The sequence below is a fragment of the Elaeis guineensis genome, chromosome 6 (assembly GCF_000442705.2).
Source record: "Elaeis guineensis isolate ETL-2024a chromosome 6, EG11, whole genome shotgun sequence".
Lineage (NCBI taxonomy): Eukaryota > Viridiplantae > Streptophyta > Magnoliopsida > Arecales > Arecaceae > Elaeis > Elaeis guineensis.
The window spans coordinates 7,072,126-7,097,089 of NC_025998.2; the positions used below are offsets into that span (position 1 = coordinate 7,072,126).

A 24,964-nucleotide genomic window follows, 5' to 3' on the forward strand; every position below is an offset into this window, starting at 1 on the left:
AAGCCTATTTGGGGCTATCACTTACCATCCACGGCCCGAAGCACTTCATATATAGGCTTGATGGCCATCACTATCTTCTCGGTCCGTTGTCAGAATGACTGTCACTAAGCTCTCCACATTGCTCTCCTTAGTGTCTGCCAGGCATATCTACTCTGTTGCCACTCAGGACTGATAAATATTTGATATAATTGTACTTTTTTATCAATCAGGCTATCAAGTTCTATATAATTGGTAGCAAATCGGATGACACTTGGTCTCAATATATCGCCCCCAGCACAATGCCACATCAATGATAGGATCCATGTATGGTTATAGATGAATCTGGTGATGCTGTGTGCTAACTCTACTATCTTCTGCATCCTACGAATTTTTTCAATATCCATCAACATCAGATCGATACAATGTGCAGTACATGGGGTCTAGAAAATATGCGGTCGTTGCTCCATCAATATCTCCCCTGCAGTCCTATACTGTGGTCCATTATCTGTGATAATCTGCACGATATTCTATTTTTCTACCTGATTAATCATCTCCTCCATCAATTTGAGGATGTAGTTGGTATCGTGCACCTTCGCTGAAGCTTCAATAGACTTATAAAAAAATATTGTTCCATCACAATATGTCAAGAAGTTGATGCTTCATCTAGTAGGATTAATCTAACCATAACACATCACAGTCAATCCATACAATGACCACTTGCTTTGATATAAGGCAATCTATTTTTCTAGATCTTCCTTATTATTGTCAAGAAGCTCACCATAGATATCTCTTGGTCCTAAGGATCCGCATCTGGACCGGCAGTCTGTATAGAGGAAATGGCAGAGTGATAATATGGGTTGTATGCTGCGTTTGCTGGGATGTGACTAAAGTGAAATCAAGATCCAATAGCTCATCACATATCTTTCTTTTCTTTCCTTAACATAGCATCAATTCTATGTTGCTTGAAATCTCTATTAGAAAAGGTGTATGGATCCAAGTCATGGATAGTGGCTCCTGCTGGAATCTCTTTAGAGGATTTCTTGCTACTGTCAAATGCTCCCAACATGGATGCAACATGGTTGGTGTCTCTATTGGCGGACTTTCTAACTAAGAATGTCCTCCTAAACTGTGACTCAGACTCTGCTGCACCTTAAGCCTGACCCATCTTCATAAGCTGATGGTCCAAATCGAGCTCCATGTCTGGCTACCTCTAGCTGTCACTGATCATCCAAGCTCGTCTGAATGGCAGCTTTGATCTGTGCTTGCTCATCGTCTAGAATAGATTCTTTCTCTGACTCTTTGAAGTGATGAGAAGGTGGCTCTACTGCTCGACGATTCACTTCTATCTTCTTCAATTTTTTTTTCTTCATTGCTTTTAAATGAGTGAAGTGCTTTTTCATCAACTGATGGACCTTTTGTAGACACTTATGGCACATAGATACATCCGGATAACCGCCATCCAAATGCTATTTCAATCATGTAAATCCTCTTTTAAATTTTATGTTACATCATTTACATCTCCAATGATGCCGACTTGAGAACATCTCCGCGTGCTCTCAACCAGTGTCATGCTCTGGATCTTTCTTCTTTCTCGATGGATCCATTCCTGAAAATTGACAAGCACATCACTTTAATAATTATATAAAAATGATAGATTTTGTTTACCTAATTTTTTTTTATATTTTTAAATTATTTTATTATTTTTAAAAATAAAATATATTAAAAATTTTAAAAAATTATAAAAAATAATTTGATCTTAAATTCATATAGAATCCTATCATGAATGCTACATATAATTTTTTTAAGACAGTGGACATGCATGAAATGTTATTTTTTTTTTAAATTTCGATCTAGGCCACTATGGGCAAGATGCATCAAAATTTTGATAAATAGATATCAAATTTATGTCGAAAGTAGCTTGCAAGTCTCTAAACAATAATATGATTTTATAGTTATTTTTTTAATTTTTTTAATAATTTTTAATTTTAAATATATATTTTTTATTTAAAAAAATATATATTTAATAAAAATTAATGATTTTAGTGTCATTGTATAGATCATCCATAGATCTATAACATATATTAAAATCATGCCAAAAAAAAAATTTTGGCATGATTTTTTTTTGTTTTTTCATTTTCCACGTATTTTCAAAAAAAAAGAGAGGGGAAGAGAGGAAAGAGAGCTAGGAAGGAGAAACATACCTTTACGTTTTTTCAGAGTTTTTTTGCTGCTCTCAATGGTAGAGAGAGAAAGATAGGGAGAGAGGTTGAGAAATAGAGAAGTCTTTCGATTTCTTTGTCTCAGAGAAATAAAAGAACGTCAAACCAGGCGATTCGGCTCGAAACAGTGTACACTGCTTGGTTCAAGTCCAAACCGCCTGGTTCAGGGGTGAGTCGAGCGGTTCATAATATTTTTTTTGGATGCCGAAAATCAGGACTAAACCCGATCTGGTTCAGTGCCGCTATGGCTCGGTACTACCTGAACCGGGCGGTTTGGGTCAGTTTTCAAAACCATGCCCTTGATGCTAATGAGAAATGTATATCGGCAATCTATTGATGATAAATCTTTGCATGAAAACACTAGTTTGGTATTTCTAGGGAAGTCCTTAGTACTCCTTTACCCTTTAGGACTCATTTGGTTGACGGAAAGTGGAGGGGGGAGAGACAGTTCCTGAGAAGTGGAGGGAGGCCTCTTATTTGGTTGGAGTTTTAAGAGGAGAGAGAGTGAAAAAAGCTCTTTCCATATGAAGTCACTTCTTACATTTCATGAAAAGTGGAAACCCATTGGAGAGGTGGGTTTTGGCACTTCCCATGGGATAGAAAGTGGGGTACTTTTGTCTTTCCCAAAATATCCTTTTAAGATCAACAATCAAGATTTTTTAAAATATCAATGGATGGTTAGGATGAAATATTGAATAGTGATATAATATTATATTAGTATTATCTTAATATTTATATGAATATAATATTAATATCAATATCAATATTATATTATTTATTATATTTTAATATTATTTTAATATTTATATTAATATAATATTTATATTAATTAATATAATATTTATATTAATATATTGATATTTATATTAATATAATATAATATTTGATATTATATTTATATCTTTATTAATAAATTTATTATATTAAGTATTAGTATTATATTAATATAATATTAATATATATTAGTATTATATTAATATAATAAATTATTATGATTTTTTCTGATATTATAATATATTAATATTATATTTATATTAATATAAATATAATATTAATATTTATATAAAGTTTAGGAGAAAAAATGTATGGTTTTATATCTACTAGGGGTATAATAGGTATCTTATATAATTTTCTTAGAAAAATGGATGCTCAATCAAACATAAGTTACTTTGCAATAAGTCACTTTCTCGTGGTCAACCAAACATACAAAATCCTATTCTCAGAAAGTAACTTCCTTGAAAGTAATTTTTTGGGAGGTTACTTCCTGGGAAGAAAAATTCTTCTAGTGAACCAAACAAGTCCTTAGTTTCCTTAAAGAATTAAGATGATTAAGATGCTGAAGTTGATTTCCATTGGACAAAGATGGAGTTTCTAGCATTAAAATAAGGCTATTAACTAAATAGGTTTGCATATACTTTTTTCTTCAAATTGGAGCATAAATGCCATGAAGGCATGGCTTGAAACAAGCATAACTAACTGGATATTCCCCTATCTCAGTTGATGATCCTGTGACCCAATGCAAACTTCATGTCAACATTTTCACATAAATTTATATGATAGCTTTTATCCTTTAGCGAGAATTTATTTATTGTCCACATGTATGGTACATTTGGTTTGTGATCGGAATCAGAATCAAAATCAGAATGGGACCTGGAATGGTGATATTCAATGATGCATTTGGTTTGTGATTAGAATCAAAATAGGATTTGAATACTAGGGGAGAGTCGGGATTGGGATTTGAAGGATTGGGGCATTCCTATTCTCCCCTGGAATAGGATCCCCCACCCCCCTCCCCCCAACCACATGGTTGGAATAGGAGTCAATCATTTTCATTTCCATTCCGGAGTCCAACCCACCCCAACCAAATATGCCCATAATGAAACTTTGCCATGGCAATACGTCTTTTGCCTTTAAACTTTCCTTATTCTGTGCAGCACCATCACCTTCTTCTATTCCCTAACTCAGCAACTTTTCTGATGACATTCTCTCCATCTAACTTTGACTGGGGCCGTTCATCACAACCATTTTCTAATTTCGTGCATAATCTTCTATTGTTTTTTAACTCTTTTAAATAGTTGCTGCCGTCATGCTTATCTTTTCACAGCCTTGGTTTCCTTATCAGATTTCGAAGACTGATGCAACACTCTCATTTCAAATATGAGCCCACTTGGGTGTATTAGAACTTCCAGGCATGACGTCAACAAGATTTCTTTTATTATGGTCAAGCAGTTCCATTCATCTACTTAATGCTTTGGTTTGCTGGGAGGAGATTTTTCACATATAGTGACGCCAAGACACCATGTTAAAATATTTATTGCCTTGAAGAACAGAAATTTGTCTCTCCAGTAAGAAAATATTGAGTGTTGGGTGCCACCAACTAACCCCGTCTTTCCATTGAAAGTGGTAACAAGGATCGAGGAATCTTGTGACAATGTTGTGCCAGTTTGGCATTGTATCAGCATGTGTGATGCTGTGCTAGTGCTCGACATGCACTAACACCTTACTGTGCAGAACCTTTTCATGCGGTTGGTTCCTATGCTGGTAAGGCACTTGCATGGTATATATGTGCTATATTCACTATTTATACGAACATCTTAAACCTTGCTGATAAGCAAGAATTGTTAATGCAAAGAAGAGAAAAAAAATTGATGTCTAAATCAGCTCACTTTTGAAACTTAAATGAGATTGTGTCTTAGATTGCTCGTATGCAAATGCATGCAGTCAACTGGACCATAATTGTTTGGGGTAGTTGTTCAGGTTTGTAGTCTTTATTTTAGTGAACTTTGAGTTGTTTCTAATGCAATATTTGAAAGTAGTGTGTGCTATTTTTGAGATTCATATTTCTCAGCACTGTTGATGTATGTGCCTGATGTAATAACTATTGGTCTTACTCTCACTGTTTGTGTTTCATTGTATGTGAAGTATCATGTTTTCTTATGAAATTTCTCTTTCTTACAGGATCGTTCCCTTGACTTTCATGCATTATGTGCTCTATATGCTGTCACTGGTAATTATTTTTGCCCCTTGAAATTTGTGGTCCCCTTTTCTTGGTTTGCATGTCTAATATTTCAATGAATATGTTGGGTGGAGGATGAATTTAGCTTTTGTGGATGAAAGCCGACAATGGCAATGCATGAGGTGTCATCTTTGACTTCCACCCTATGATTATAAAAAAAAAAGTTTCCTTGAATATATTTGTTTAATTTCTATAATCTTAATTGTTATAGAGGGTTGTTAGCTTTAGAAATTTTTAGGTCTTATCATTGAAATGTAACAAATCATTTTAAATATATGGTGCAGATAACTATTGCAATCATAGCCCTGAAATTTTTAAGATAGAAACTTATCTAGAAGAATAAATTCCTCCTTGTCGCATTGATGAAGAGAGGAATGGTTGATATCCCATTCCATTGTTGGCTTGGTAGTAAGAGATCCTCTCAAATTCTTTGGGGTGTGAAAAGTTAGATATGGTCTCTTATGACATGGCCGCCCATATATGCATCCTCATTTATATATGAGTCCTGATACTATAAATAGTAGTTCATGGTATCTCTTCAACTTTGATTCTAACCAAGGTTTCAAGTGCTGGTCTATGTTGGCCTGCACATACTTTTCCAGGCTACCGGCACCTAACTCTAGTTGGGAAGTCACCTATTATTTTTTAAAACATCTTCTAATTACAAAAGGAGATTGAGATTTTTTTTTCATTTTTATATTGGCATGATGTTGGCATGTGTGCTAGCATGATGCCATCGTGGGTAAGCACTTTAAATCCTTGATTCTAACTGATAACTTATCTCCTCTTATTCTTTCATAAGAGGCTATTGCTCTTGCTTTATACATGGCAACTTTTGAAGGTGTGGATTCCTGTCGAAACATGTTCCCACATGTCAACATCCAACTGTAAGATCTTTAGCTATAAATTTTGAGCTAGTGGACCTTGATTTATAGGATCCTTTACCCCTAGATCTCTGATGATATGGTCTTTGGCTTGTAGTTTTTAAAGAACACATCTCTAGTCACTAAACATCTGTTATGACTGGATTGCCATCTGTTTGATTTGCACTCGAGCAAGTTGACAACTAGGGTTGGGCAAACTATCCTTTTTTAAATATGCAAAATACTGATGCATGGTCTGAGCATTTAAAGTATCATCTTATATATGCTGTTTCGAGACTTTTAAGTTTTAACTTCGGGGACTCTTGTCACATTGTAGTTCGTTCACAGGACCCGAGTAATCACTCAAATCTATGCTTTGCCATGAGTGTCTTGAAGCTCTGATATCAAGTTCACTAGAAGGCTTGGGTATACTAAATAAGAGCCGGTGGACTTAGGATTTGATGATGAGGTAAAATGGATGCTAGCATTCTAGAATTGAATGATTATACACTTTATGAAAAAATTAGGGCATGCTTGATATTGCTTTTGTTTTCAAAAACCGAAGAAGAAAAATGAAGCAGACAGAAATTGTTTGTAAAAAATTTAGAGCTTTTGGAAGCAAAGGTTTATTGTTTTCAAAAAAGAGTGAAAATAGAAGCTAGGGATAACATATTTTGTGCAAATTCTATCATCAATATCAATCTCCATGTGATATTCACTAATTTGTAGAGAAACAAAAACATGAAAACAACAATGATGCCAAAGGCCCTTATTGGGTAAAGGAAATTAAACTTTTTATCAACGAATCTGTATGTCATCTCTTTAAAAATAATTTTCTAATGTTTAGGATAGACAATAATGTCATATCATTGTGGTCCTTGTGATGGTATTTGCTGAAAAAAAGTGTCCAATGCTTCTATTCTTGAAGGGATGCTATCTGATTGGTTTTCAAAGACCTCTAGGAAAATAGGAAAAAGAAGCTAGGATTTTCAAGAAATATGCCTATATTTATTATTGTCATTGGAAAAAATATGTTTATTTAATGGTTTAATTAGAAGGATCTCTAGGGGGAGAAGGAGAAGGAGAGGGGGAGAGAGGGAGAAAGAGAGCTAGAGAGAGTGGGGGGGGGGGGGGGAGAGCAACTCACCTATCCAAAGATAGGGCTAGCACCAGTGATGAGGTCGGGAAAGCATGGATCCTACAACGGGAACCTGAGAGAGAGAGAGAGAGAGAGAGAGGGGGGGTGGGAGATAGACTCAACAAATCCATCAACAAGGAGCATTGAGAGCTTCGGATATGGCAATAGGGACCTAGAGAGAGGGAGAGCGAGAGAGAGTGTGAAGGAGAGATGGGGAGAGCGACTCACATGACTCATCTTCGAATGGGATGAGGGTTTCGACTTTTGAACTAGGGAGAGAGAGGCACATACTTAAGCCATTTTAAAGGGGCAAACCGTGCCGGTACATGACCGATCCAGTTTAGTATGCCTTGATTGGCCAGTTTGGCATGGTTCGGCGTTTCTTGATAAAGAGGATATAGTGGAGAAGAAAGAGAAAAAGAGTGGAAGGATGAAAGAGCAAGTGCAAAAAAGAGAGGAAAATGAAGATATTAGAAGGAACAAATTTTGGTGATTAAAAGCAGTCTTGAATAAGAACAGGATGATGGTAAAAGAAAGAAAAGACATTAGTGTGGGAAGGATTTTTGCTGATTTTGAAGGATTTGTCATTAGATCCATGCATAGGTTATATGTATACCAACTAAGAAGATATGTTGGTGAAGAATGATAGCGATGCAGTTGAAGATCAGGAAAGAAGAAATTGGAAGAAAGAAGAAAAAGAGAAGGATTCAAAAGAATAGAACAAGTCTGCTGCCTGAACTTGTTCTTTTGGCCATTCATAATAAACTATTCTTTCATTTTATTCCCTAACTTATTTCCCAAGCAATTGCATATGGTAGTCACCTGACTCTCAAATAGGCTGCAGTCACCTTTATGCATAATGTAGCTATCAGCCATGACAACCCACATTCACCCCATGTTAGACAAAATGGAAATCAGCACGACACTGTGAAAGTGTCTGTATCAAGTCAGGAGAGTGAACATATGGAGAAGTTTATCCAACTAAGGTGCAGCAATTCTTGAGTTTCATAATGATGGTAAACATTATAGATGACAATTTTGCTTCTATTTTACATAATTAGTAGTAAAGCTCCAGTGTCATACAATAAATTGATACTTGCATTTTATTTATTCATATCTTGGACAACATAGTTTTATCTGATGGTTGCATTATCACTTACACCCATGTCTTGCTGTAGATGTCTTGGACTTCACCAGTTAAATACATAAGTTGATTAATTGGGTTGATGCTTTCTGATACATAAGCAATGTCAATTATTTGCTAATACAATTACTGAGTATTTGTTTTATTTTGCTTCAACATCTGATATATAATCAAGCAGTCATTTTGCTTTAAATCTGCAAAGTGAAAGATCCTGTACTTGTCTGTAAAGACAGTTTTGTAGAATGCTAGTTAATGTTTGTTCATAAGATAGATAAATTTGGCTGCAGTAATATAGGGAGGAAGAAATCCAGTGAATACTGGTTATGGTAGACCTCTTTTTTTGTATGTTGTAATGAGGAGGAGATAGTCATATGGAATGTGTCCAAAATTCCTTTCTAATATGTCTTACAGCTTACTGCAGTTGACATTACTTGTGACACCCCATCCGGTCACTTCCTCCTCCCACGGAGAGAATAGTATATCTGATTATATTGTTTGCCTTAAACTGTTACACATCAGTTTTCTCGATGTTAATGTTGCTAGTCATAGCTGTGTTTGGACTTTGGTTTGTGTTGTGTTCTAGGATGCTTTTAATGCTGTCTGAATTGTAATTTTGTCACCCTGTCTATGTTTTTATAGATGTGGCACTTGTAACATCACTGAGAGATGGGATGAATCTTGTAAGCTATGAGTTTGTGGCATGCCAGGGTGAAAAGAAAGGCGTTCTTATATTAAGTGAAGTAAGTTTCAACAACTTCATCCAGTTGCATTTGCCTAATTTTTCTTTGCAAATTGAACTCATTTTCTTCTTTCCACTTTCTAGTCACAATTTTCAAAGAGCTGCATGCGTGTTGCTTTAGATAGCAAGAGGCTTTGCTGTTTTGTTCCATGGTGCTATGGAATTTTTCCTCATACATGTATTTCTGTCTGCCTCTTGTAGTAACAGTGATTGGGAAGATTTGGTTAACCTTGAAGCATCTTATTCAAAATGTTTGGATTATCTCTTTCAAGAGTTAATATGATGCCCTTTTACCCTAGGTTGAATTACGTCTAGATTTGTGCCATCATGCTTGGAAATTGTCTGATGTTCTTAAAAAAAGTCATCATATTTTACTGTATGCAACATCTCAGATTTATAGACTACAGCCAAGTAATGCAACAACGAGTTAGTCATTAAGTCCAACTCATTACAATAGGTATTTTCTAATGGTCATAATTATACCATTACATGCACAGTATGTTTATCGTCTTAACCTTGCTGTTAAAAGAATTTTTGGCTATGTTGAATTTATTGTGAGAATAACATCTGTATTTTTCCCTAACCCTCTCAAACCAACTCACACCTCTTGGCCTGTGTTAGTAAAAAATAAAACGATATTAAATTGCTTAAGTTGTTGAAAGAAACACCCATAGTAATATTCTTGTATACATTTAGCATTTCCAGTGGATAACCTGTAAACGAACATAGGAAAACTATGGAATCTCTGCATGTAATTCTATGGCTTTGTTTTCAATCTCATTTTGGTGTTTAGTTTGGTTACCTAGCTTTGCATTGCTATGGATAGATGATGGAAAATGAGATATGGAATGCAATAACCTGTATTTTATTCATTCATCTTTAAAGTTCTGGTAACTCTAATTTTTGTCAGAGCATGGTGTCATGGAGGTGTATATCAATGTTAGTATAATCATCTATGTTCACCATGGGTTAATAAGACTTTGATTATCATGATGTTCACTATTCTATCTGGATTAATAAGACTTTGATAATCTTTATTTTTCTTTTTTTTTCCTGTGTTCCTGTTTGCCATATTCTCACTATTTTCTTTTGGCATCATTCTTGAAGTTGGCTTAGGCCTTATTTTAGTTTGATACATAGTTTGCAGGGGCAGCTCAATCTCTAGGAGCTGGTGCGCTCCTGGTGAATCCATGGAACATCACAGAAGTTGCTGCCTCGATTGGCTATGCATTGAATATGCCTGCTGATGAGAGAGAAAAGCGACATAGACATAATTATGCACATGTGACTACACACACAGCCCAAGATTGGGCAGAAACTTTTGTAAGGCAAGGATCCAGTGATTTCTTAAATTGCATTCTGCAATCTGGTCTTCTTGTAAGGACACTGCTCAATATGTGTCTATGATCGGATGAATGCATTCTTTCTTATTGCTTGGCATATCTGGAGGTAATTGCATGATGAAAAAAGTGGAAATAATTGTTGTATGTGGTAGTTGGTTTGCAGGGGAGAATGATCATTTATTTTTGTTCTGTTTGATAGCAGTATGAAACATCCATATTACATGCCATTATGATAACATGATAACTCTCTTTGCACTATTTGATGGTTCAAACTGAATTTGCCACATTCTTGACAAAAATGAGACTGCTTCTAGAATTTTCTACTCATTACCATTGAGATGAGATGAGAATAGAACTATATGCTTGTTGGCTTGAATGGGAGAGAAACCAGCATTATCCTAAATTTTATTAAATATGCTCTGCTCCATCGAACAGTTCATGCAATTAGCCTGAGCAATTTTCGCAAGACTGAAAACTGTTAGAGTACTTCTGGAACATCTTTTTCCTGGTTCTAGTTGCTGATAGACACTTTAAAGAAGGATATGGAAAGCCAAATGCTATATCTGGATTTATTGACATTTATTATGGTCCAGTCAGTTGATGCTGCGTCATTAGGATCCAGACTTGGTGTTCCACTCAACACAGCTGAATAATTTTTCATTGGAGCTATTTAGGAATACTTTCTTAAAGTAAATATACATGTTAAATTCTCCAACATGATTTTTGCCCATCTAAACAAATTAAGTATTTTAAGTTATGTATTTTGAGTTATGCTAACAATGTATGTTTATTACTTTTAAACATGCCCTGATCTTCTCTCTATACTAGAAAGAAGTCAAAACACAGTAGTTAACTTAGAGTTACATTATTTTGGATGAAAGAAGGAAAATAAGATTCTAAGGCAAAGTTGTAAGAAATTATTTATTTTCTAGATAAGAGTCTGTTGGAGAAATCTGCGTGCATGCATATAACTATCAACAAACAAATGACAAAAAGCAAGCTGAGCGCAAAATGCACATCCAATCTTGCATGTTAGCTCATACCAGGTAGAAGTATCACTGTTGCTTATTACGCATTCTGCATAATGTTTAACTAGCATGTTTTGTCTGACATGGTACAGTATGAACTAAAACTAGCTTATGATAAAACGAACCTCATCCAAACATTATATGTATTGCATGTGTGGTGGGTGATATTTTTGTGAACCTACTGTTGATTGAAGTATATGCTATAATATTAAATTGATTTTGCATGACTTTTTTTAAAGTCCTTCAAACTTCAACTTGCCATTGACTCTGTTTCAGTAGATGAAAATATAATAGTCTTCCTTATCTCTAAACTGCCTTAGACGACTTCATCATATCCACTCTTGACTTGTCTTCTGTTAATTTGTCTTTGCTTTTTCCTTTTCAACTATCTTTAGGTATTTAAATGTTGTTACAATATATTACAGCAAAGTAGTTACATAGTTATTAATATTGACTTGCATCAGTCATTGACCATTTATATTGCAAAACATTCATTTGATCACTTGTAGAGCTACCACAGGCTTTTATATGCTTTGTTGATTCACCCAGTGGTGATTGGTAAATTCAACAAGTCCTTTGAATGAATTTTCTCTTCTATCTTTTTTTGCAGAACATGTATATGTGTTTTTACAAATTCTGTATTTGAACTAACCCTTGTCTTGTGGTTCATTTTGAAATTACTCTTACCATTTCACCATTTTCCTTCAGTGAACTAAATGATACAGTTGTTGAAGCTCAAATTAGAACAAGACAAGTTCCACCTGTACTTCCTACCCAGATAGCAATTGGACGATATTTGCAGTCCAAGAATCGATTACTCATATTGGTACTCTCCTGCTAATGTTATATATTTTGTTTTTTTGAGTTGACAATAACTTCATGACCTGTATTTCCTTTTATTACTCGTGCAACACTTCAGATGAATACCATCATTTTTATTGTGCCTATTTTGAGCCTATTAGAAATATCATTCTCTCTTTCCTTTTATTGGTTAAGTCCAGCCATCCCGGTGAGCAAAAGCAATAATATGTCGGCAATATGTGCAACCTATGCCATCTAGGTCTAGGTTGTATTAATGGAGTTTCAGATATTTCCTTGTCACCTCAGATGCTAGTGTTGGAAGCAAGGTTTGCTCCACCGATGCATGGGTGTTCAGTACTGTAGCGGTACCGAATGGAGACTCGATATGGGGGTTGTACTAACTCTTGGTATGCTGAGTTGACTCCCATACCTGCCATACTGACACTGTTCCAGCATGGTACAGGTGTAGGGTTTGGTATTGAGGCAGTGAGCCTTGGTTGGAACTTGGAAGTATGGTTGGAATGATGAGAGGAGTTGACGTCATCTCCCGACTTTAAGTTTACCAGTTAATATACATTTGTTGCTTGACTTTGAAAATTCTTTTCCTTTATATGTAGTCCTTAAGGTTTTATTTTTTGCACTCAATTTCGAAGAACTATGATGGAAGTAGTCTTTTCCCACTCTTATATCGATAATAAATGATCTGGTTGTAAGTTTCTGTTCCCTCCGGATTCTGAATTTAGGATATCAAAAGTGCTGATTATTAAATTCTTTTTTAAGTTCATAAATGATGTAAATCTGATTCATTTTTTTGGTGGATGCATGTGCTGCCAAATTGTAGGGTTTCAATGCAACATTGACGGAACCAATTGAATCTTCTGGAGTAAGAGGTGGCGACCAAATCAAAGAGATGGAGCTTAAATTGCATCCAGATTTGAAAGTGCCTTTGACAACTCTTAGCAATGATAAGCAGACAACCGTTGTTGTTCTCAGTGGAAGTGACAGAAGTGTCCTAGATGATGTACAATTTCAGAAATTTGTTTGTGTTTTTATATTTTCTGACAGTTATCTTAGGGCTAACATTTTTTGAGTCTTTTCCAGAATTTTGGAGAGTACAACATGTGGCTGGCAGCGGAAAATGGGATGTTTTTGCGTCTCACAGGTCGCGAATGGATGACAACAATGCCAGAGCATCTAAATATGGATTGGGTTGACAGTGTAAAGGTGTGCATGCTGTTCAGGTTTTTGTTTTGTTGGATAGGTCTTCGTTTGAACTAGATTTGTGATGCTAACTGAAATTTTCCAGCATGTTTTTGAGTATTTCACTGAGAGAACACCTCGGTCTCATTTTGAACATCGTGAGACCTCACTTGTATGGAATTACAAGTATGCAGGTGTGATCTTGATCTTTAGTAAAATAATTGTTATACTAGTGCATGGAATGCTCATGGTTTCACACAACCTTTTCTTCTTGTTATCGTTGCAGATGTTGAATTCGGAAGGCTTCAGGCAAGGGATATGCTGCAGCATTTGTGGACAGGCCCAATTTCTAATGCAGCCGTTGATGTTGTCCAAGGTAGCCGATCAGTTGAGGTTCGATCTGTTGGAGTTACAAAGGTATGACAGTATATGCATCCCTTTTCACAAAGTTACATCAGAATATTTTTTAAGTATAACATGTATTGGTCCAGTAATTATTTTGTCTGCACTAGATCTACAGAGCACCTTGAAAATACAATACCAAGGGAATACATGTTTTTAGCCTTGAATATGTGGCACAGTAGTTTCTCCCTGAATTTGTTGTACTCTGAATAGAATTGTTTTATGCACTGGTAGATAATGGAACCAATTCACAGTTGTTGCTTGCAACAAGGCAAGTTCTAGTAATGCCATTATATTATGGCATATAATGTGTTATTCAACTATTTAGTGCAATGGTAGAAGGCTTTGGTTGACAGGCACAAAGGTGCGGGTTTGAGTCCTGGGGCAGCCACTTGTGCAAAAAAAGAAAAGGAGGAAGAAGAAGGAAGAAAGAAAGAAAGAAAAGCTGAAGGTTAGGTCTGCCCCCAGTTTGCCCCTACCAGGACCACCAGGTTACCAGCACCATAACTGGTTAATGTGTTATTTAAATGCCCCTGTTTGAAAGAGAGGAAGTAGAACCATGCAATCTTATAGATTTGATGGATAGATATTGCTTCAGGAGACAGCTATGTGTTCCCATACTCTGGATCTCCATGATGTCCAACATCTTTGCTTGGACCCTGTTTATTGTACTGTTTAAACCTTAAAACACATCAGTCCTTATCATTGTTTTCTATTAGTAGTTCTAATGCATGTGCATTTCCATGATTATCCATTAAGTACAGTTTCTAATATGTGGCCATGGAAAAAGGGGTTGGCTTTTATTTTACATAAAAAGAAAGAGTTGGATAAATTGAATCTTTTCCTTTTTGAAAAATAATATGAAATGCAAGCTTGAAATTAAGAGCTAAAATTATTGGGTTCATGCTTATGTTATTTTTCAAAGTCGGTTTGTAGTCCTTCTGAATGTCAGTTCAATATGAATCTGTCTGGTGGTGTTAGCCAAGGGAGCTTGATCTAGATGTAACCTGAGATATGTCCAAGTTTATGGTTTCAACTCATAGTGGAATCACTCTCTTGACAACTCATTTTGGACTTAAACTTCTATTTGAGCACTTGTCTAGTCTAAATTTTTTTACCTAATATGTTTGGTGGAATTATATTTGATCACTCCAATTGGGTTGAGTCCAATTCTGCAATTCCATTCTTGAGCCAGTTTTTCTGGTTTGATCTCAGTTTTGTGCAAATATATAATCTTTATGTGGTTTAAATAGAGATAGTAAAAGGCATATATTAAGGAATAAACAATAGACAATAAACCATAAGTTACAGAGTGTCACTGGATTGTGTACATGTTGATGTTGGGTCTACTAACACGCTTGCACTCAAATGCTTATTACAAATGTAGATCGAGAGCTCCAGGATATTTAAATTATCTTATAACTTTGAAGAAAATTTTCTATTCAACATTCAACTCAATAATAACTCAGTTTGACCTTGTATTGATTTTGATTGCCCAATATTCTACTGTAGAGAAGAAATAGAGAGGAACTAAGATCTGGTTACCTATCCAAAAGGATTTTTCTCTTTTAACACAGAAAAGAACATGGAAGAAACTGCCCTTTAGGCCTATCATCAGAATTCCAATAAAAACTAAAAATGTAAGACAATCTAAATCATTTTTATATATAAATTTTTAAAAAATGTATGTGTAATATACATAATTAAGATGTGCTTTATACATAGAAATAAAAAAGGCATGTTTAAAATATAAATAGGAATAAAAAAGAGGTTGAGAGTCATACATGGGCAACATATTTTTGAAGCAATGGCTATGATAGAAGATGTGGATGAGAGCAAGGATGGCATGGATGCAGGACCAAGGATCTAGGTGACACATTGTGCCAGTGTCGGCCATGGATTGGCATGGTACATGCAATACTGTACCATGGCATGAACCGGCGCACTATAGCATCAATATATTGGTGTGCTTTTGGCACATCTAGATATATTATCTGATTTTTTTTTTTTTTGTCTTTTCACTTTAATATTCAATTCCAATTGTTGCTTTTTCTGCACAATAACATCAGTATTAAAAGCAATCTTATGTGTTGAAGTATGTGATTGTATATCACATGAGATCATATATTCTTGTATTTTGGTTACGTACTTACTTTCATTTATTGTATGCTTTCTGTTCTGCAGCTCGTCAGATCTTGCTCCTTAAGTTACACTTTGTTGATATTTGAGGATTGTATAGTCAACTCAGAATGAAATGGGTATTGTGTATAGGCATAGACACCGGGTTTTCGGATAGAAATGCAATATTTGACAAATGGTTAAAGAGAGGTTTGCAGCCATTGGTGTTCCAGCTGTAAGTGGTTGGGGACAACATTGAAACACTGGGAGCAATTGAGGAGCTACTTGATCAAATTTAGCCCAGGAGGGCACATTACTGAATATTATGTACATAGAGATCCAATAGTTGAATGTCTCAATTGAAATCAACTATTACGGGGTGACAGTGCAGTGCGTGCAACTATCATAGCCCACTGACACTGACATAAGTTTCATGCACAATTTCACATAAGTTGCAATATAGAATCACAGAAAAAAGTATTTTTATATGTACAAACATATTATACATATACGTAAATTCTACTTGGACCATTACTTTATCATTTGTGAACAGTTTGCAGAGCATTCTTGAAATTCTTTAATGGGCTCTTTCAGGCATGTTACTTCTATTTTAGCTGACATTTCGTGATTCATGTTTGATCCTTCAAGCATTATTTGATATTTTCTGAAGAGCAACTATTTGTCGTTGACAAATCATCCTGCATTTTCTGTTGTGATGACAATGCTTATGCAAACAGTTTGCAAGGCATTTTGCAATTTTTCAATTAGCAATTTCAGGCTTGTTTCTTCTGTCTTACCTATTCATTCTTCACTTTGACCCTTCAAGTGTTGTTTTTGATATGCTGAACAGCAATTATTTGTCCCTGACAAATCACCCTGCAGTTTGTGTCATGATGAGAATGCTTAGGCGAATATAGTGTTTTCATTATGGATGAATCAGAAAGGATGGGTTTAGTATATCCATTGCTTTGTTTAGGTATTGAAGATGAATTTAGGTTGTCATATTTGAGTTCAATGAGAATCGCTCTCATTACATTCAGTGAGGTATGGTTGATTTAGGACTCTTAATATTTGTGGTAATATAATGGTTAATTTTACACATGGGCATGGGAGCAAACATGCACATGTGTGTTTGAGAGAGAGAGAGAGAGAGAGAGGAGAGAGGCATGCACGTGTGTGTGTGCATGTGGAGAGAGAGAGAGAGATCTAATCCCAAATGCTATCAATAGAAAATACATGGTGGATCATCTAAATTGAACACTGTTGAGATGAATAACAAGCAGTGATAAACAATGAGCACTATTGTGATGAACCACATTGCCGATCATCATCTAGACATCTTTAAAACACATCTGAACTTAAATTCAGCAACATTTGTATTTCCAAACCAAAATTATGTTGCATTTGAAAGTTCAAATATCTGGGCACTCAGTGCATAGGTAAGAGATCTCTGAATCATTTGCTTTTTGAGTTTTTGGAATCTAATATGCAGCTAAAATATTAGGGGAAAGATGTTCATCTATTTTTTTTCTTTAGAAGACTATTTTTTTTTTTAATTTCTCTGTTTTGTTGATGCAGGGTGCTGCAATTGATCGTATATTGGGAGAAATAGTTCATAGCAAAAGCATGGTGACACCAATTGATTATGTTTTGTGTATTGGTCACTTTCTTGGAAAGGTAATTCTTTTTATGATAAGTTCATTTTTGGTCATGACAGTGTAGATGTAGGAAAAAAAAATAAAATAATAACATCATTTTTTTCCCTTAAAAATCAAGAAAAAAAAGAACCGGCATTACATCCCTTTGTTTATAATCATGAAATCATAGATCATTTAATCCTTCTAGGAAATAAAAGAATGTTTTAATTATAATTTGCATAAACAACTGTTCAAGATCAATTAGTAGGTTTGACAGAAGGGGATATTGAAATGAAAGTGAGCTTGCAATAATGCTAATGATAATATAAATCTTCAATAATTCTTACTAAAAAATGGCATCCCAATGCACGAGGCTGCCACCATTGCAGGTCTAGGGAGGGTTGGATTTGCGCAGCCTTACCCTGGTATGCAGAAAGGCTGTTTCTATGTTCTGAAACCTGTGACACCCAGGTCTCAAAAGAGCAACCTTATTGTTGCACCAAGGCTTACTCTCTCTTCAATAATTCTTTCTATTATACAAATATCTGAACCTAGCCTTTCCAACTAGCTCTGCCCATAGCCCAAGGCAAGCTTTGGGCTATGGGCCAAAGATTGGTCGGAAATTAGAGATCATCTCGCACTTGTCACTAGCTCCTTGGGCTTCCTACAATGCTTTCACAAGTTGAAAATTATTGCTTTGTTGCTTAAATACTGAATTTGGTGAATTCTTAACTTGAATAATTGAGAAGCTAAACTTTTCTTGGTCATATAGTGAATGAAAGGATTAATATCACCTTTTGTGCTTGACATAAACTTGATATTTTGAAATTTATATTGAAGGTTATGAATATGTACCTTGACAATTAGAATGCAATCTATATTGTGACTAACTAGCCTTGACAAGGTCAAAACAGAACTTGGACTGTATTTCCTGTTCTAGGTAAGATCCTGAAAAAAGGATTATTGTTGTTGTTTGTTGTTTCTACTGCTGGGCTTCCTGTGTTGATAAAATATCATCCTTGGCAGTGGTATTGCTCTTTTACTAGACTATTAAAGACTGAATTCTTAGCAAGCTGTCCAGGATGTTGGAGCTAAATTATTTCTGCTATTAAAGCAAAATGTTTCAATTTCTTCAGCTTGGTGTTAATTTTCAGATTTTTATACCTGCTGCTTTAGGTCTTGCTCATTGTTGTTCTAAATTTTTTTTGGGGTCAAAATAGCCATTTTCTGCTTGCAACTCTAGTTTAAGGTTTGGTATAATCATTCTTTATGTAATCTAGAGTCAGGTCGTCCTTGTCTTTCTTCCTCATAAAAAGCATTTGGATGTAGTTAGAAATTTGCAGAAGTTGTCTGATGAATGCGAAGCTATAGTGAAGTACGCACTAGCATGGTGGTTGCACGCCTCCAAATGGAGGAGATTTTGGAGGTGTTTTCCCAAGTATTAGAATGTGGGTGATTGTGCCAGGGACCATCCCTGCCCCTCCCTTTAAAAAAAAAAAATGAAGGGGGAAAATAAGCTTCATATTTTACCCTGATTATGCCTCTAATGCATGCATCTTTGCAGTTAGATGGCATTGGTTACAACTTTTCATGGTCAGTGTTGGGTAATTCAATGATTATTTAAAAAAAAAATCAAATTTATCTTACATGTTACCATACTTGTTTATTCTAAATCATGACATATTCTTATTTTCGAATTTTTATCTTTCACAAGCACAGCACTGTTGCCTCAGCTGATTCTTCATGAAAGTTCTAACTTTTTTATTGATAATTACTTGGCTTGGTTAGTTACTTTTTTGAGGTTCCATATGGCTGTTCTGAAAAGCAGAAAATCGTAGTACTGTTTTAAAAAACAAGTAGTCCAAATATTTTGTGAATTGATATGCTTTTGATATCACAAACAATTACTTTTTAAAACTAACCTCTTGATTGAATTCAAAATTCATAAAATCTCTTAAATCAGGCATTTGAGATATCTTCTGCATAATATTTTCCATTTTCCCATTTTCCCCAATCATTAATTTTTTGAACTCTCTACAACCAAACACCTAAAATAGTCTCTGCTATCAAATCGAAAGTTCGAATCAGGAATAGGATAGAATCATGATAGTGAAATTTCAACCCTCCAAATGCAGCCTTGATGACATTTAATACCGATGAAAAATATTATTCTGTTAACATTGCTATTTGGTAACAGCATGAACATGACAAGCACAAACTTTCAGAATAATTTTCATTCACAGGATGCGGGTGCTGTGGTACAGGATGAGGACATTTATACATTCTTTGAGCCAGAACTTCCATCCGAACCTGTAAATTCCTCAAGGTTAAAATCAAATGATAGTAACAAGCAGTCAGATGACTGTAACAAGCCACCTCCTGACAAGAGGCTCACAGAAAAGCCATCAAACAGCTACAAGAGCAGCTCAAGGACTTCAAGTCATAGGAATCCAAGGACTCTGCTCAGATCTGAAAGGAGAATGCCAACAAATCACAACACCTCGGTTGGATGGCGATCTCCTCAAGAGAGCATGTCATGGCGTGAGGGATCCTCAGTGCTTGATCTCAAGGGAGATAACTACTTCTCTTGTGCAGTTGGTCGGAAGCGGTCAAATGCAAGGTATCTGCTTAACTCATCTGATGATGTGGTCTCCTTCCTTAAGGAGTTAGCAGATGCAGCTAGTCAAGGTGTCCACTCAGTGTCTAATCCAAATCATGCTGGTTAGATGTCATCAAGTTGGGCAGAGGTTAAAGCTGAAACATTTGGTGGAAGGAAATATTTATTCTTTGGGTCTCATGAGACAATTTCCTATTCATCTACAGAGGCAGAGAGGATTTAACTGTCTCACTGGGGTCAAATGTTTGTTAAATCATGGGAAAAATGTATACATGATGCTACATTGGGAGTACCACATAAAAGATCTTGTATAGAGTAGTGCTACATCTTATTATGCCATGAAGACCCGCTGATGTAGCTCTGGGTCTTAGGTATAGTATGCATGTGATGAAATGAAAGCCCAATGCTTGTATGCCTATTCTGCCAAAGTTGGTGGCTCAATCATGTGTCGTTCATTTTACGAATGCAACCAATGCTTGTGCGCATTTACATGCCTAAGAATAGCTTTCAGAGCATGGTGGTTTTTCTGGAGGGAAGTTTATGTGAGCTTTAATAGGCCTCTTGAATCTTATGTCTAATATTTTCAGTATTCAGGCTATATACTGTAGCGAATGCTTCATGTTACCTGTATCATAGTGACAGACCTTGATCCAAGTTTTCATCACCAGGGGAAAATGTTGGGTGATGAACTTGTTGGTGTTTGTTGTTTTCTTACATGATCACTCAGATCATAGTTGTGTAAAGAAACTTGTAGAAGATACAGCAGAAGTGAAGATAGGAAATTATACAATGGTATTATTATTTGATGAAGACTTTGTAGTAAAACTGCTTATAGCAACCAGGTTATGTATATTGTTTTGATGCTAATTGATGGCTGGCTGAATTGACTGGCAAAGATCGCATTGTCTGCTTTAATTCCTCATGTGTGTTCAACAGGTTATGTACCATGATGCGGGCAATCAAAATGATGGTGAAACTGGATGCCGTAAATTCTTAGAACATTCACGGGAGTCATTCTGTATCAAAAATCAATAGAATTCTTGGCTGGATAAGGTTGATTCTATTGATGATGTAACGGTCCTACTTTTGGGTTGTGTGTGAAATGCTTCAAATAAGGTGCTGTCTAAGTACAATGTTTTATTTTTAAGGACATTTTAAGTAAAATAATTGAACATCCTGGATTTTATTCAAGCTTCCATGATTCAGGAGACCATTTCATATTGGCCTAATTATTTGTACAATTGCTGGCATGGCTTCATTCGAGCTCGTCATTAACATGAGCAAGATTCAAGCATCTTCTAGTCTTCCCTTTCCATTGGGAAGCTGACTCCCTGCATGAACTGCAGGCATGGCATATTCTGCATTTCTACTCCGTTTTAATATTTTGATCTATTATTCTACTGCATTACATGAGATATTGTGAAGATTAAACTAACAGAACTAGCGAAACAGGCTATAGCCCATTGGTTCTGGTCCATTTCGGGAGTAGTCCTGGGGTTTAAACCTCGGGAGGGGTTTCCCAGGTATTTGAATCAGATGATTCTACTTGGTATGCCTACAGTTAATTCTGATTGTGAAAGTGCTAATGGATAACTCTTGAAATTATTTTGAAAAATTTGGATTGAATTCCACATAATTATTCTTATAAATGAAGTCTCTTTCATCCTCATCCGGCAAGCAGGAATTGCAGCCTTGCTAAAGCTTTTATTTCAACCATTTTTTTCTGGTTATATGTGTGTATGTTGCATATCATATCCATACATATGATGACTTACTAAAAACAAGGATGGGCATGCAAAAATATAGATATTAAGATTTAAGAAAGATAAAATAAATTATGGATGTTAAGACATTGTCACGTCTTTGCCTGCATGATTCGCGGGTATGGCGAGAAATCCAGGTACCACCAGAGTCACGTCTCGCAGCTTCGTTGTCCTGCCGGCAATCTGAATAATTTTGCGGCCTCGCGGTCCCCCGAGTTTGGGCTTCAGGAGCCATTTGTCCTCGCGGCCCACGCCTCTTACTGCTCGTACCTCAATAATTTTGAGGCCTGTCGCAAACCGTTTCCAACGAGTCTAATTACAGACCACGTATCAACTAAATCCACCACTGTCGGCGGCCTAGTGGTCCGCGGCGCCTCCATCCTTGGCGGCTTTGCACGTGGGACAGCCTCCCCCTGCTCACCCGTCCCGTCAAGGCTGAATGATTGACGCAATCGACGATGTCAATCTATCTGATATTCTATTTGAAGAGCTAGCAATATTTCTTTTTTTTTTTTTTGGGGGTAAGATATCTTTAGCACTTCTTTTAGGACACGAGAGGAAGAGCTAGCAATATCCTCTTTGTGTAGATTGAGTGAGCCTTTTAACGTACTTCAATTTTTATTAATAAAATATATATTTTTTTATTTTAAATTTATTTTAATTTATTTTTGATATTTGTTCAGAATTTCGATCGGGGCAGTTGGGATGCTGCCGAGTTGCTCGGAGGATGGGGTCGCCCTCCGAGCGTTGTATGGGCCATGATGTCGAATCTTGGACCATGGACGATCGTGGTTGCTACGAGAAGTATAGACCGAGCTTTCGATTCTCCGATCATGGTTGGTAACAGCATGATGATAAAGAAAACACCAACACCACAACCTGGAAGTCTAGTGGCGATATGAATTGGATGACCGACCAATATCCAGTTACCTGGCAGTGGCCAACGCCAAACAGTTACACCACATGAGCTAGGGGCCAAGGAGCTCTATCCTTTATGTTATTGTAGTATTTTGAGAGTTTTTTAAGCAACCTACTGATAGGTTTGCTCGGCTCCATTATTTAGTTAATTTGTGTTCTATTTTTCTGCTTCTTTATGATGTGATATACAATCAAATCATGTGATATACCGTTTTAAAAATGCGATTCACCTCCTAAGTGCGGCTCTACAGCGATCTCATCATAATTAAGATATAATAATTTGACTCAACTTAATCCTCCTCTAACAAGTACGATTGGTGGAGAGATTGATCCAAAAAATTTTCTTCGGATGCCCAATTAAGAAAAAAGAGTAAAATAAATGAAAAAGATAGTCCAGTCTCGAAAAGAAAAAGAATAAAACAGAACATAATACATAGAGGGAAAGAGATAAAGAGTTTTGATTGATTTTAGTCGGAGTCTATTTATAGACTCTGTTTAGATTATCGAGAAAGTATCGTGATCTCGAAGAGATACGATATTTCAAAAATATCATATTTTTTCAAAAATTAATATTTTCTTCTAAAGAATTGTATCTCTTCAGAAAAAAGTACTGATTTAAAATAAAATTTTAATATTTTAAATAATTAAAATTTGAAAATAAAAAATTTAAATTTTTTATTTTAAATAAAACTCCGATAAATATTACGATAAAGTTGAGTCTTGTCATAGGAAGGATGATCCCTTGCCTGAGAGGGGGTGGCGTAAAGGCGGCCAAGGGATTGTAGGACAAGGGGCAAGGAGGAGCTGCCAGCATGCTAATAAATGCTCTGATTGATTGGGGGCTGCTACGTCGTTAGATGATACGATTGCCATATTGAAATATATCAACTCAATCAAAATTTTGAGCGTGATGGAAGGGCCAGGTGAGGACTATTTTGCACGTAAAGCCTGCAATGGCCATGGTGATCTTCTCAAAGACCAACTTTTGTCGACCCTAATATTTTCATGATATATTTTTTAATTTTTTTAATAATTTTTTATAAAATAGATAATTATATTAAATAAAATATAAGTAAATACATCTCCAAAAATTATAAAATAAAATATTTAAAAATTAAAAAGATAAATCAATCATAAATTTTGAAATATTTAATCATGAAAAAAGTTATTCAATTAGCAACATTATTAGTCTCTCAAAATACATGTAAAACTTCAATAATAGATACAGAGTTCAATATTCTCTAATAATCCTATAATAATAGATACCATTTATTTCTATCAAATTGTGGATCAAAAAGTATTTATTTAATAATTATCATAAAATTATCTTCTATCCAAATTTATGAAGTACGTAGATTATAGATAGTATATAACAAGCCTTTCCATATAGCATGCAATTCTGTCATAGATTTTTTTTTTTTTTTTTTTTTTTTTGTCAGTGCGACCCCTTTTCATGAGATATTACATTTACCTATGCAGTGCTCGTGATAGGTGTGCCCTACTGAACCCTTTGGTGAAAAGTCAGGACAGATATCAAATAGGCTTTACATCTGTTAATTTGATTTTTAATTTTGATGTTATTAATTTATATCAAAAAAATTAATAAAAATATATTATTTAAATTTTTTTGATCATATATAAATTTTTAAAATCTATCTGATAGATAGTTAATATAATAAGCACATATCCATATCCATTTTCGTCGACAAGCAAATCATTTTTCAGAAGAAAATATTGTTACGTTCGCATGAAAAAGTCCATTACAAACATATCCAAATCATATTTATCAAAAAAAAAATTCAAATCATTTCCCCAAGAAGGCATTGTTACTTGCGGATACAAAAAAAAAAAAAAAAAGAAAAAAGAAAAAAAAAGAAAGAAAATCCATTTGAGCCTGATCAGCTCCTAATTGGTATCTCAAGATAATTGGAAGATGTTCTTGAAATCCTCTGAAAAATGGTGCTTAAATGTAAGTCGGAGATGCCCATGGCTCCATACCGTTACATAAATGCGACGTGACATGAGGGCTCGACGCGATT

The 24,964-nt window shown here is 35.4% G+C and overlaps 1 protein-coding gene across 9 annotated transcripts in view; it reads left to right on the top strand.

Moving 5' to 3' along the window:
* The window catches only part of LOC105047460 (alpha,alpha-trehalose-phosphate synthase [UDP-forming] 1), a 37,536-nt gene extending 16,482 nt beyond the window's left edge, over positions 1-21,054 (top strand). For 7 of the 9 annotated variants that reach the window (XM_029265251.2, XM_029265255.2, XM_029265253.2 and 4 more), the window contains exons 9-18: positions 5,157-5,205; positions 8,999-9,099; positions 10,239-10,426; positions 12,178-12,295; positions 13,112-13,291; positions 13,372-13,494; positions 13,577-13,664; positions 13,757-13,887; positions 17,569-17,667; positions 19,853-21,054. In XM_029265251.2, the coding sequence (XP_029121084.1) occupies positions 5,157-5,205; positions 8,999-9,099; positions 10,239-10,426; positions 12,178-12,295; positions 13,112-13,291; positions 13,372-13,494; positions 13,577-13,664; positions 13,757-13,887; positions 17,569-17,667; positions 19,853-20,353 (1,578 nt within the window). In that variant the 3' untranslated portion in view covers positions 20,354-21,054. The remainder of the gene's footprint in view (positions 1-5,156; positions 5,206-8,998; positions 9,100-10,238; positions 10,427-12,177; positions 12,296-13,111; positions 13,292-13,371; positions 13,495-13,576; positions 13,665-13,756; positions 13,888-17,568; positions 17,668-19,852) is intronic. The other 2 variants (XM_073259034.1, XM_073259035.1) reach the window with 2 other exon arrangements.
* Positions 21,055-24,964: the final 3,910 nt, after the last annotated feature.